This window comes from Pterocles gutturalis, unplaced genomic scaffold (assembly GCF_000699245.1).
Source record: "Pterocles gutturalis isolate BGI_N339 unplaced genomic scaffold, ASM69924v1 scaffold13605, whole genome shotgun sequence".
Classification (NCBI taxonomy): Eukaryota; Metazoa; Chordata; class Aves; order Pterocliformes; family Pteroclidae; genus Pterocles; species Pterocles gutturalis.
Window position 1 is genome coordinate 36,293 of NW_010146040.1, and position 13,122 is coordinate 49,414.

The 13,122-nt window shown below is 42.0% G+C and overlaps 1 protein-coding gene across 1 annotated transcript in view; it reads right to left on the bottom strand.

Moving 5' to 3' along the window:
• Positions 1 to 921: 921 nt before the first annotated feature.
• Positions 922 to 13,122, bottom strand: part of WDYHV1 (WDYHV motif containing 1) — a gene marked incomplete at its 5' end in the record, with an annotated part of 13,150 nt that continues 949 nt past the window's right edge. Inside the window, 3 exons of the mRNA XM_010085591.1 lie at positions 922 to 1,213; positions 10,480 to 10,604; positions 10,941 to 11,089. Of these exons, the coding sequence (XP_010083893.1) occupies positions 1,080 to 1,213; positions 10,480 to 10,604; positions 10,941 to 11,089 (408 nt within the window). The remainder of the gene's footprint in view (positions 1,214 to 10,479; positions 10,605 to 10,940; positions 11,090 to 13,122) is intronic.

Below are 13,122 nucleotides of genomic sequence, written 5' to 3' on the forward strand. Positions count from 1 at the left end.
TAGTATGTAAACTATAGAACAGGTACAAAACCAGAGAATTGAATACCCCATCTGAGCCTATTTCTGTAACCCCATGTTTAGGGCACTCTTCTAAGACGTGAGAGACTTTGCTCCAAACCCCAATCAACATGATGGTTTTCCTGGGTTCCCCTACAAGGATGCAGCTTGATATTACCTCTGAGGAAATTCAGCAGCAAGCAACTCTGTATGGGGGAGGATTACTCATTCCCTTCCCCCCAACCATATGTCCCTGCTGATTTCCTTACACCGGCAAGAGCATCTGTCTGACCTCATGGCAAGCAAGTTCAAGGAGCTAAGAGGCACAAAAAAAACCCCCTTACTTCCTTCTGTCGGTTTAGCCTCCTACCCTGGACTACAATGGGGCCAGACAAATGCCAGGTGCAAGCACATGGGGGCAGGTGAGAGTGTGCAGCCAGCATAAGAAGGAAAAGGGGCTGCATCTTCCATCAACCGTCAGCACTAGAACAGTTTAACTCAAATGGCAGACAGTTAATTCTCCCCTCATTCAGCACAGAAACCTAGATACTTACCTGGTTTTACATAGTGCTTGGGAATTCAAGATTGTACTACTAAATCTATGTTCCCCTGGTCAATAGGCTTCTGCTAAATAAGCCCAATCGATAAAGTTAGTGACTAAACCGAAACGCACCATCTGTTTCTGTAAGTGATAGAAATCATAACATAAAGAAAATATACTGTGTTCACTCCTAAAATGTGGCAACATTTAACAATTTGAGCTACATTGTTCAGTATTTTATGCATATATTTTTCCAAAAGCTTTTCTTACAGCATGTAAATGCTCTTTTTAATTTGGGCATAGTAGATGGAAAAGTAATATGCTTACGGTGGGATCTCTGCCTTTGATTTGACATATTAAAAAACAAGTTCATTCTTACATAAGCAAAATAAAAGTTTTTATTCAGTTCATGATATTTCTGATTGGGTGTTCTATTTGCCCAAATACTTATTCCACGTGAAGAAATGTAAACCATAAATACAATGTAAGAGCAGCAAAACAAAACACACTTTAAACAGAAGCAGAGAGAACTTTGTTCACTTCACTGTCCTTCCAAGGAATAGCTGTAATCAGCCTGTCTGCCAAATCGATGCACAAAGTCCGAAAGAGGGAACACTGTGCCCCATCCCACTTTGGGATTCATACTGATGAAATCATCCAAGTTCATCTTGGAGTCTAAAAAAGGACCAGAAAAGGGAAATATTAAAGTTACCAATGCAGCTTCTGTAGCACAGGTATACATCTATAAAGAAAATGCCAAAAGCCCCTCTTTGATAGTTCAGTTGAAAGAGTGAGGAATTCATAGCACGCTCGCTGAGCAGCAGTCCAACAAAATTCTGCAAATTGTACAGTGCTACAAAAACATCAATTTCCAGTCTCTGAAATGGTGCTTTTGCCCCTGATCCCTCTCTCTGCCTATGGCAATAATCACATTACTGGATCAGTAAGCATCCTTAGTCATTAGAAATTAGTACGCGCAGGAAAGAGCAAGATTTTTCCCTGCAACAGCGGCTGAGAAGGGTCCAGTAGTGTCAGAACTGGAGTGCAAATAACAACCAACACAGGGAACTGCAATGCAACAGGTGCTTGTAGCCTTCTTGCTACAAGAAGTAGCTACAATCTGAGTACTCAAAGGCAGGGGAGATATTATTCCCCCATTAAGTTCTGAACCAAAGTTAACTGAGTCAGCTTTTGCACTGACTACAGCGGAACTGGATCAGAGCAGCAGTCAGAACTGGAAGCTGCTTAGCGTCTCTCAGAAGTGATTAGCCCCTTAGCAAACCTACAGCTTGTTACTCCCCAGACTACAGTATTTGCTCTGTATTTGCTTTCCCTCCAGCCCTGAACTTTGTCCTTGCTGTACACCAGCCCACACAAGGCCAGAATACGCAGACTGGAGGAAATGTCTGATGTAACCCAGCCCAGAGCCTAGAGGGATGCTTAGGCAAAGAAGGACACAAAGCTAGGCTGGGGGTAAATAGGTTTTTTTTGAATCCTGAACCACTGAATGAAGCCAGAGGAGGGAAAGATTAACTGCCGTAGTTTCAAGAGCAAAGCAGCCATGACTGCTCTTTGCCAGGAGTTTGATCTGCTCTGACCTCCTCAGGAGAGGCAGAAACCATCCTGTCCCATTAGTGGATCCCTGAGAGCTCAGTGGAAAGTGCTGGTGTGCAGTTTTGGGCTTAGGTGCCTTACACATCCGTTTTCAGGAGCTGGCCTGGTACAAGCTTTGCTGACTCAGAACCATGCTGAACAGAGTTTTCCGATTCCTCAGCCTATTCAGCTCTGACTACAAACATCTGTGGGCTTGTTGTTTTTATGTTCTCACTGACAATCCATGCAAATAATCTTTTTTAATGCCTATTAAAAGGAAACTGGAAGAGAATGAGTTTAAAGAACAGAGTGTAAGAGCCATTGGATTTACTGTTATAGCTTTCCTGCTGTATTTAAGTATTTATTATAACATGGATGAGTCATGTGCACATTTAAGGATTAAGGACCAAACAAGAGTAGGCTCTAATGAATGGATCAGAAAATCCATAGGATGGAATTTGCTTCAGCTGCAAAAACCTTGTGTAATTAGGCTTACCACTATGGACAGTAGAAGCGAGGAAGGGAAGACGATGTTCGGGAATCCCAGACCCATGAGTCCCAGCCATAATCCAGCCCCCAAAGCCCTCTGTTTGCACCGCATCTACACTGTGGCACAGCTTTGTGATTTGCCTAATCCCAGCTCTCACTGCTTCCAAGGTCTGGCCCCTAATTCTTTTCTTGTTAACCTGTTTGGGCCTTGCACATTGAAAATCCTTACACCCAGCCAAGCATCTTCCTGCTGCTGAACTGAGTCTGGCAGAACATAGCCGATTTCTGCCTGACTATGTGGGGATTTAAAACAGCACAAGCCCAGCAACTTGCTGTTGTAGCTGAAGAACAATTAGTTGTGGATAACATCCCTTGCTTGCTGGTAGACTGGTAAGCCTGTTTTCCAATTCCCAACTTGTCTTTTCCTCCCAGATGTTTCTGTTTTAAAATTAATGTGATTCTTCATACAGAAAGATAAATTATTCCCTTCATTATGTGCACTGAGCATAGTAGAATAACAATTTCATAAAACTGTTCTGTGAATGGTGAAGAAGCCCAAAGGGGATTGTTCCAGTAGAGTTACAAACATAGCTGCTCCTGTTAGAAACTGGGAAGCTGCTGTCACAGTGTCTGTAGGAAGTGAAATATTCTATTAAATTCAGAAGGATTGTGGCAGAGCATAACACAGTCCATCAGAGAAGTTTCATGAAAGGAAAAATTGTTTTAACGAAGCAAACAAGAATGGCATCCTGGCCTGTATCAGCAATAGTGTGGCCAGCAGGACTAGGGAAGAAATTGTGCCCCTGGACTCGGCACTGGTGAGGCTGCACCTTGAATACTGTGTTCAGTTCTGGGCCCCTCACCACAAGAAGGACATTGAGGTGCTGGAGCAAGTCCAGAGAAGGGCAACAAAGCTGGTGAAGGGTCTGGAGCACAGGTCATATGAGGAGCGGCTGAGGGAGCTGGGGTTGTTTAGTTTAGAGAAGAGGAGGCTGAGAGGAGACCTGATCACTCTCTACAACTACCTGAAAGGAGGGTGTAGCGAGGTGGGTGCTGGCCTCTTCTCTAAAGTAACAAGTGACAGGACAAGAGGAAATGGCCTCAAGTTACACCAGGGAAGGTTTAGGCTGGATATTAGGAAAAATTTCTTCACTGAAAGAGTGGTCAGACATTGGAACAGGCTGCCCAGGGAGGTGGTTGAGTCACCATCCCTGAAGGTGTTCAAGAAACATATAGATGTGGTGCTTATGGACATGGTTTAGTGAGTTAGGTGGTGTTGGGTTGGACTTGATGATCCTTGAGGTCTTTTCCAACCTTAATGATTCTATGATTCTATGAAGTGAAGAGTGGATGGTCTAAGAACCAGTCAGTAGATGGCACTGAAGGAGTATGAAAGCTACCCATAGGAAAAAACATAGTGAGACCTCTCCTGTTTTATTCAATTCAGGAGATAATCTCTCTATGCCACTCGTCTTACTCATGTGCTGTATCTGAATGCCATGCATGTTGTGTTAGACCTTGCAGCTTTAGGAAACAGCTCGGCAAAAACGCATGAGAACACCACAAAGGCCTCTTCCCAAAGCAGATGGAGTGACAAACAGCAGAATTTATGAAAGAGGCATCTGGATGCTACAGTTGACAAACCAAGGGGATTTATCCACAAAAGCAAGGAGAAACATGCTTTATATAATGTGTATACAAGGTCAAGAACAGCAGAATTTTTTTTTTTTTAATATTTACATTACACTTGCAGTCCTCCTCAGGTGCTGTGGCTATTATACTAGGTTGCATTTGTGCATGCTCAGAGCCAACGCTTCCTCTTGGACCAAACCCACTTTGTTACACACACACACTGTCAATGAGACCTACCTGGTGCATTCCGGGATTCTTGCATAACTTTATTTTTTTAATCAAGTCTGACACTTTTGCCCCAAGCAGGGATGAAATAAAAGACTATGCACTATCAGATGGCATTGTTAGCCATGATACTTGTGGCTTCTGCCAACAGTAGTTAGAAAGCAATGTTTCACCCAAGCCTTGGCTTGGCTTACAGACCTTGGACTAACTCTGCATAATGACAGCTGCCAAAGGGCTGCTGGAAGTGAGCAAGTCTGAAATAAAGCCTCCAAGATCAGTTCTGCTGCTGCCTGACCTTGGGGCCACCTAAAATACTGAGAAAGCTGGGCTCTTCACAGACTTGTGCAGGTGTCTACAGTTCTCTTTGGCTCCCTCTCCCTTGCCTGAGCAGGGAGAGAAGTGTTTTTGCAGGCAGAGTTGGAAAGGTGCTGTCCTCACCACCAGATCCATCCTGGTCCATCTTGGTGTAAAACAAAGCTCATCACCTTAAATTATCTTTCACAGGAAGTGGTGTAATTTCAATAAGCCACTCATGGAATTTAAATACTTCTATCCTCAGTTGTACCTCTGTTGCCTCTATCCTGACTTGATTCTTCCACAAAAGCTCACGAAGTAAGGACCTAACTTGACAGAGTGGAGTTTTATCTCAAATGAGAGGAGCAGAAATGTCCCATGAAGTGCATATCAGCTACTTACATCTTTACCAGTGCTTTCTTTTTGCTTTCACTAGCATCCTAGCGCCACCTCAGAGAGGAGATAAAGAAACTGCAGACATCTGCCTTGCTTCTGTCTAGCAGCTTGCCTGTTATGTAGATGTGTCATGCACAGTGCCTCCAGAATTTCTCAGCTGTCCTACTCACCCACTCATGCACCTCAAAACAACAAAAAACCCCAGCAAGTAAAACCCCATCATTTATGACTAGTAGGGATTTTAATAATAATAAAAATAACAAAAAGCCTTTACAAATCATTCCTGCCAGTGTGCTACCAAGCACCTAGGGAGAACTAAAATTCAAACCAATGCTTTTCAGTGTTAGAGCTGATGATGCTAACAGTTGTATATAAGCAGTATGACCATCTGTTCCAAGTAATTCTGAAATGCACTGTGCAAGCTGTATTTTATACAGGCTTGCAGTAAAGGACGGCTGATCTCATCAGGACTCGTGAACTAAGCAGAATCAGACCTCATTGATTTGTGGTGAGAAGACTTAAAAGAAAACCCCAGGCTGGACTCATCAGCCCTAGAATAATGAATCTGCGCCTGAAATTTTATCTTCATAATTTGTATTCTTTGAACAAAATACCCATTTTCTTTCAACAGGAAGCCATGGGCAACCAGGTGGGATCAGGGGAATCTGCTGCAGCTCAGGCACGCATACTCCAGCAGAGCTGCTTTGGGGATAGGGCTGGGTGGGAAAGCACCGTGCACCCAGTTACGTTAACCAGCTTCTCCTGGCATGCATAGCAGCAGAACAGAAGAGAGGCCAGAGCAATGCCAATAAGATACACAGAGACTGAGCTCTGGGGAACAGCTAAAGCAGAGCCAGTTGCAAAAGGCTCATGTTTAGCGTGCAAGTTCTGACGAGATATTGAGGAGTTTGAGGGGTTTTTTTGTTTAGTTGGTGGGTTTGGGGTTGTTTCTTTTTTAAAAAAAAAAAACAATGCTAAGGTTATTTTTAAAAAGCCCCACCTAGTTCCAGCTTCATTTCTTTTAAGCATGGACTGGAGTTTTTGTCTGAAGATAAGCTTATTTTAGAAAGTTTATTTTGCAACCCCATGAGCAGCAAAAAAAAAGTTTAGGAATTATTCCTTTTAAGTTAGTAGATGGAAAAAAATGATTAATTGGTTACTAATAGAGATTCCTTGATTCAATTCCAAAAGGAATTTCACGGTCATTAAACATTTCCTGGTATACTTCGTGAAAAAGATCTCTGTTCCCAGTATCCTCTCCTAACTCCACATTGGGCAATCATGTTATCCTGCCTATGGTCCTATTTAGCTTACATCTGACTTAGATACTACAGAATTTCTTTTTCCAAAGTGCTGTATTTGGGCTTAACAGCTGCTCTGCTCTGGAAGAGGCAATATTTTAGTATCAAGAGCAAGCATTCTTGTCTTTTTAAGTTTACTAAAAGCTTTAAAACCCAGTGGGATAGCAAGAGCAGTGTATATAAATGTAACCAATATCCTTTAACACATAGCAAATGGTATCAACACAATAGTACTGGAATGCTGATTATCTTTAAATATCAAAAGTTCATGAGCACATTTCTTTGTAACAGCACAATACTCATACATTAAAAAAAATGACTGATACATTTTTATTGTATTTTTTCAGCCTCCAAACATTTGTTTAACGTCAAAGAAGACATATAGCAAACAGAAGTAATATAAAAACCTTGTATGCTTTTGTAATCATCTTCACAAGAGCTTAGGAATTGGTCTACTCTAGATGACAGCAAAATTACTATTAATAATGTAAGGTCCTGCACGTGGGTTGAGGCAATCCCAAGCACTAAGACAGGCTGGGTGGAAAATGGATTGAGAGCAGCCCTGAGGAGAAGGACTTGGGGGTACTGGTGGATGAGAAGCTCAACATGAGCCGGCAGTGTGCGCTTGCAGCCCAGAAAGCCAACTGTGTCCTGGGCTGCATGAAAAGAAGCATTAGCAGCAGGTTGAAGGAGGTGATTCTCCCCCTCTACTCTGCTCTTGTGAGACCCCACCTGGAGTACTGTGTTCAGATGTGGGGCCCCCAACATAAAAAAGACCTGGACCTGTTGGAGAGAGTCCAGAGAGCCACGAAACTGGTCAGGGGCTGGAGCACCTCCCATATGAGGACAGGCTGAGAGAGTTGGGGTTGTTCAGCCTGGAGAAGAGAAGGGTCCGAGAACTCATAGCAGCCTTCCAGTACCTGAAGGGGGCTACAGGAGAGATGGGGAGGCACTCTTTATCAGGGGGGGTAGTGACAGGACGCGGGGGAATGGTTATAAGGTGAAAGAGGGTAGATTTAGACTAGACATTAGGAAGAAATTTTTCACTGTGAGGGTGGTGAGACACTGGAACAGGTTGCCCAGAGAAGCTGTGGATGCCCCATCCCTGGAGGGGTTCAAGGCCAGGCTGGATGAGGCTTTGAGCAACCTGGGCTAGTGGGAGGTGTCCCTGCCCATGGCAGGGGGGAACTCGATGATCTTTAAGGTCCTTTCCAGCCCAAACCATTCTATGATTCTATGATAATAATCTGATCTAAATGTGCCTTACAAATAAATCCATACTAAAACAATATATGATCAATTCTGTCAGCCATTAAATTACAGTCACCTCTAACACAAAGTGTGTAAGCAATTTAATCTTACGCAAACACAAATTAACATGGAAGGCAGAGTACTATATCTAAGTGAAATGTCAGGGAGAAAACAGTTATCTGCAATAGAATTTGGCATGGACGTGAACATTAATGCCCCAGGCTCTTTTATGATAACAGAAAGTCTGCCACCCAGTTTTCCAAGTTCAAAATACGGCACTTTTATGCCTGATAAAACTGTGCTGAGACACTACTAGTCTCTAAAGGAAAAGAATTAGCAGTTCCACCCGTTGACAGCAATGTTTTCTAAACCTGTATGTTGGCCTGTGGGATACATACTCATCTACAGAACCACATCACTGAAGCACAGGACTTAAGATTCCGCTAAAAGTTAAAGCACCCGCTTGTTCCACAACAGTTAAACCCAGACTTCTCACTGGCTTACAGCACTGTGCACATTGAAGAATGCATTGTTACAACATATCTCAAGTGAAAACAGGGAGACAAAAAATGAAGCTGGAGAAACTGCTACTAAATGAAAGACAACTTGAACTAGACATCCTAGATCTGATACAATCTGTTCCTGTTTTGACCCAGATCTTGAAGCTACCTAGTGAATGACCTTCACCTTCAGTGGGTACAGAGTAACCAGTTTCCTTCATCCGCAACATTCAGCCAACTGACCAGGAGACCAGAGTGCAGCAGCACAGAGCTGGAATACTGTGTCCAGTTTGGGCCTCCTCAGTAGAAAAAAACCCAAACAAACCCAAAAGACTGACATACTAGAGTGAGCCCAGAGCAGGAACATCAAGTTGTTCGGGGCAGGAGAACATGATATTCAAGGAGAGGCCAAGAGAACTGGGGCTGTTCAGTCTTAAACAGAAGAGATGAAGGGGAGCCCTTGCTGCTTTCTACATCTACCTGTTCAGAGGACACAAAGAAGATGGAGCCAGAGCCTTTTTGGAGGAGCAGAAGGTAACAGGACAAAAAGAAAAAAAATGCAAGTTGGAAAATGGAAAATTCTGATTACACACTAGGATTTTTTTTTTCTGTACCATGACAGTTGTCAAATATTGGACAGATTGCTCAGAGAGGTGTGGAATGTCCATCCCTCAAGGTGTTCAAGACTAGACTGGACAGAGCCCAACGAACCCGTTTGGAGCAGGTGTTGGACTGGAGGACCTATGGATGTTCCTTTTAGCATGGCAAGGTACAGAGCAAAGAAATAAACCGTAAAAAGAATGAAGATATACGCGTCTTTCACTATCTACCAACACCACAGAGAAAATCTGGAGGCTGGTTGAGACAATATGACTGCTGCTCATCACTGAGGTGAAGGTTAGCCAACCGGACAGAAAAGGGGAGAGGTACAGGGTTTGCAGCCGTGGAGTCATTCACTATAGCTGGAGGTAGATGTACACATCTGCAACTGTTTGAGTCATTCTGTAACTTACTATCTACAAGTAATGTTTTCTACTCCTTTGATCTGAGCAGGATTTTTTCACCTTCCTGGTCTGGCCTGATCTATATTCCTCACACTTTCATTAGCTCTCAACTACCACAACAATAAGGTTTCTGCAGGCAAAACATCCTCGGCACCTAGGAGGGTCCAGCTAACAGCGAACCGTGAATTGCACTTCAAGCATCCTCCACTCGCTACACTACCTTTGTATAAAACTTTACTGGAGATAAAGACCAAGACATGGAATTCAAAGTGTTTCAAAACCTGGATTGTCTAGAGAACGCCTAAACCTTCACAACAAAGACTACATCTGTGCTCCTGCCCACATTCATAATTCATTTCTACTCTAGTGTGGAACACCAAGCTTCCTTAGAAGCCAAAGGAAAGATTCAGAATTAACTTCCCAGCAACTTTAAACCACAATAACTGCATTATTAAAAAAGTAACAAAACCAAACATGCAGAGCAATAACATGTAAATCCTTTCAAAGCAAAACTTCACCATACTTTCCTCCATCTGGGAAGAAAACGAGAGAACAAACAAACACATGGCGAATGTTAGCCAGCTTGCCAAGCACATGATTAGAATAAGCTGAAACGCTGTGTGGTAAGAATGGCTTAAGCAGCTCTACAAAACAGAAGAGATGGCAAGTCTTTACTTCTCTGCTTGGCCCAGAGGCTATTATCTAGACAATCACTTAAAGAGTCTTACAGCTCAGGGAAAAATTTGCTGACTTGACCGTTTGTCTTAAAGAGTCCTCAGGTCCATTCACCTGCTAAAGAAACCTCAAACATCTCGTGCACGCTGAGCAGAGCCTGAAAACTTACTCCTGTCCAAATAACCTACTCTGGCAGGACGGGACCTGCCCCCTAAATTGTAGTATACTCAGTGTGTTAAAAATTTTCTCTGTGACCCTAAGCAAATTATTTGGCCTCTTTGCTTCAGTTCCCTGCTCTAATGAGAGAAGAGTACTAATTACCTCTCATTCTGTGCTCAGTTTATGAAGATCAGTAATTAATGTTTGATACTAGTAAATGCCAGGAGGCATGCTAGACTTCACATGTTCAGAAAAGGAAGTGCCAAATGCTTCATAGCCCTAATTTTTTTTTCCCCATACAAAATAATAAGCTAGCTGGATGTGCCTCCAGACACATGTTATGGAATCGTATTTATTTCTTGTGTGCATCTTGGACTGTCATTCCACATTGTAAGCAGGAGAAAGGAGTGCTGGCAGCTTACCTGCAGTTTCAATGCAAGGGTATGCAGGAGGAGGTTTCTGCCATTTCCCATTTGCATCTTTCATATGAGATCTGTCTGAAGCAAAAGTCTTCAAATACAAATCTGCTCGAATCATTCTGATTTTCCTAAATAATAATGCAAAAATGTATCAAAACTTGCATGTATACAATATTACATTTGTCCCTCAGAACAAGAGCCCTCTCCTCCAACCAAGAAGCATTAATTTAATTAAACAGCTAAATCAGCAATATTGTGCCAAGCAGTTAAGTAGTTAAGAAGAAACCACAGTAGGAAAGAAAAGGGCTTTTGCTGACAAAGGTAAAGAGCTTTAACAAAACAACACAATGCATTTATTTGACTGGAGTACAGCAAAAAGCCTCTGTCACTACACATCCACAAAGAGAACTTCAACTTTGATTTCATTAAAAAACATTCATGGTCTTTATATTTTATGTCATCACCTGTGAAATTCTGGATGAAGGCTGTCATCCAACCTAAAGGCCTCCACACTGTACAGGTCAAAAGGACATGGAAATGGCAACACTGTGTCAAGATCATAAATGAAGTTCTGCTCCCCGCTGGAAACATGAAGTAGAATAACATGGTAGTCCTGGGAAGAAGGGTAATTGTCATTAGTTAAACAGCTGTTAACGAGAAACTGGCAATGAGAGTGGAAAAAAAAAATACTTCCCAACAGCAGAAGCGACAGATCATTTCCTTAAATCCTGCTTTCTGCCCTTGAAACATTCAGCCTGTAACATTTCTAGCACCAGGAGAGATGCCCTAATGCCTGTCTTGCCTATTGTGCCTTTCAAGAAACCTTGGTATTGTCCCCACTCCTTTGCAGCCTCCTTTGATTTAAGCCTGGACAGCTAAACTAAAGTGTATACTACTCCTAAGAAAACAGCAAATCTCTCTTGCATGTCCAACACCAAAACGCAAAATTGAGTAGGACAAGCATTTTTGTCTTAGACCCAGTCCTAAATAAAAGTTCACTACAATATACAATGACAGCTTAACATTATCGACTCGTCTCTTCTAATAAGAAATGTACCTGCTGCAGTAACACAGTTTGTGAATTTGAGTGCAGAGTGTTTAGCTGCCAGAAGCACTTGAAAAACCAGCATGCAACTGAAGAAACAGCAAACAGCTCAGATCAAGAGGACCGTACTAGTAAAACAAATTCCTGTAGAAGCCCTTGCAGCTGTGAAAAAAACACCTGTGGGTACTATATCACACTTTTTCAAGGTAACTATTTTGTCTTGACACTCGGGTTCTGAGGTGTAGTTTTATTCCTTAACTTGTAAGAAACATAGGTGTGGTGGAGGTTTGGAGAAAGCGGAGTTACTTATGTTAGGTATCAGGTACGTACACTGCTGCTTTCCAAAATTAAATCGAAGGTAGTTGTTAACAGCTTACTAAAGCTTACCTTAAATCCACTCACAAAAAGGGTTTGAAGCACTGCTTTTGATATTTTCAATATTAAACAATCCTAACCACAAAGGGATTGGAATGAAAAGGATCTGAGGCAAACTATTTTGCCAGACCAATATACACATACAGCTTTATGCAACAATATTTAGAAGACTCTGTTACAAAGTGTAAGAAAAATTAAGTACAAGCTTTACATATCCTATGATCTACTGAAACATCGAAGTTAAAACATCTTTTGATCCAGGAGAAATCCACATTCTGTGAGGCCCTTTCCCGACTCTCCAATTCCTTCTTAGATCACCTTCATAACACTTGGATCTCTTTTTAAACTAAACCTTTTTTGTACTGTAAATATACCAATATTTTGTGAGAGAATGAATGATTCAGAAGTCACAGAACTTCACAAGTTTGCAGATTATTTTCCAGGTTTTCAGAAACAGAAGTTACCAGAAGAAATACAGTTTTTTTTCCATGCCAGATAACTGAAAGAACTCTGCAATGATACATATTTGAAAGGAATTCTGTAGTGGCAATTGCTGACTTACATTCATTGATCAAATGACACTCCAAAGCCACCATTTATGTGTCAGCTTAATTGCTGATACCTGAATACATATAATATTTGTATCTTTCTATGCTCTGTCAGGCCTGCATGGATATTTTCACACATCTACTTCTTACACACACAGACGTCTACTTAAATTTTTACAAAGCTGGTAGCCTTAACAAGATCCAGATAATAATTTTCACTAATCTGTTATGTACTCTTACCAATGTTAAAATTTGTCACCTGTAGATATTATTGGCTGTCTTGCTGTTAATTCACTATGAATGGTAAAAAGGAGCACCAGATTTATGCTTTTTATAAATCTGTTGTAAAAGAATAATAATTATTAATGCAAAACTCTAGAATGGCTGATGTTGGAAGGGACCTCTGGAGGTCATTTGGTCCAAGCCCCTTCCTCAAGCAGGGACATCTACGGCCAACTGACTGGGACTACGTCCAGATCGCTTCTAAGTAACTCCAAGTGTGGAGACTCCACAACCTCTGTAGGCAACCTGCTCCAGTGCTCCATCACCCTCACAGTAAAAAAGCGTTCATGTTCAGATGGAACTGTTTGTTACACTAAAGAGGGCTGACACTGCCCATATCTGATCCTGCAGATATCAACTACAGAAGCACACACTTGATACTCCTCACGGAAAGAG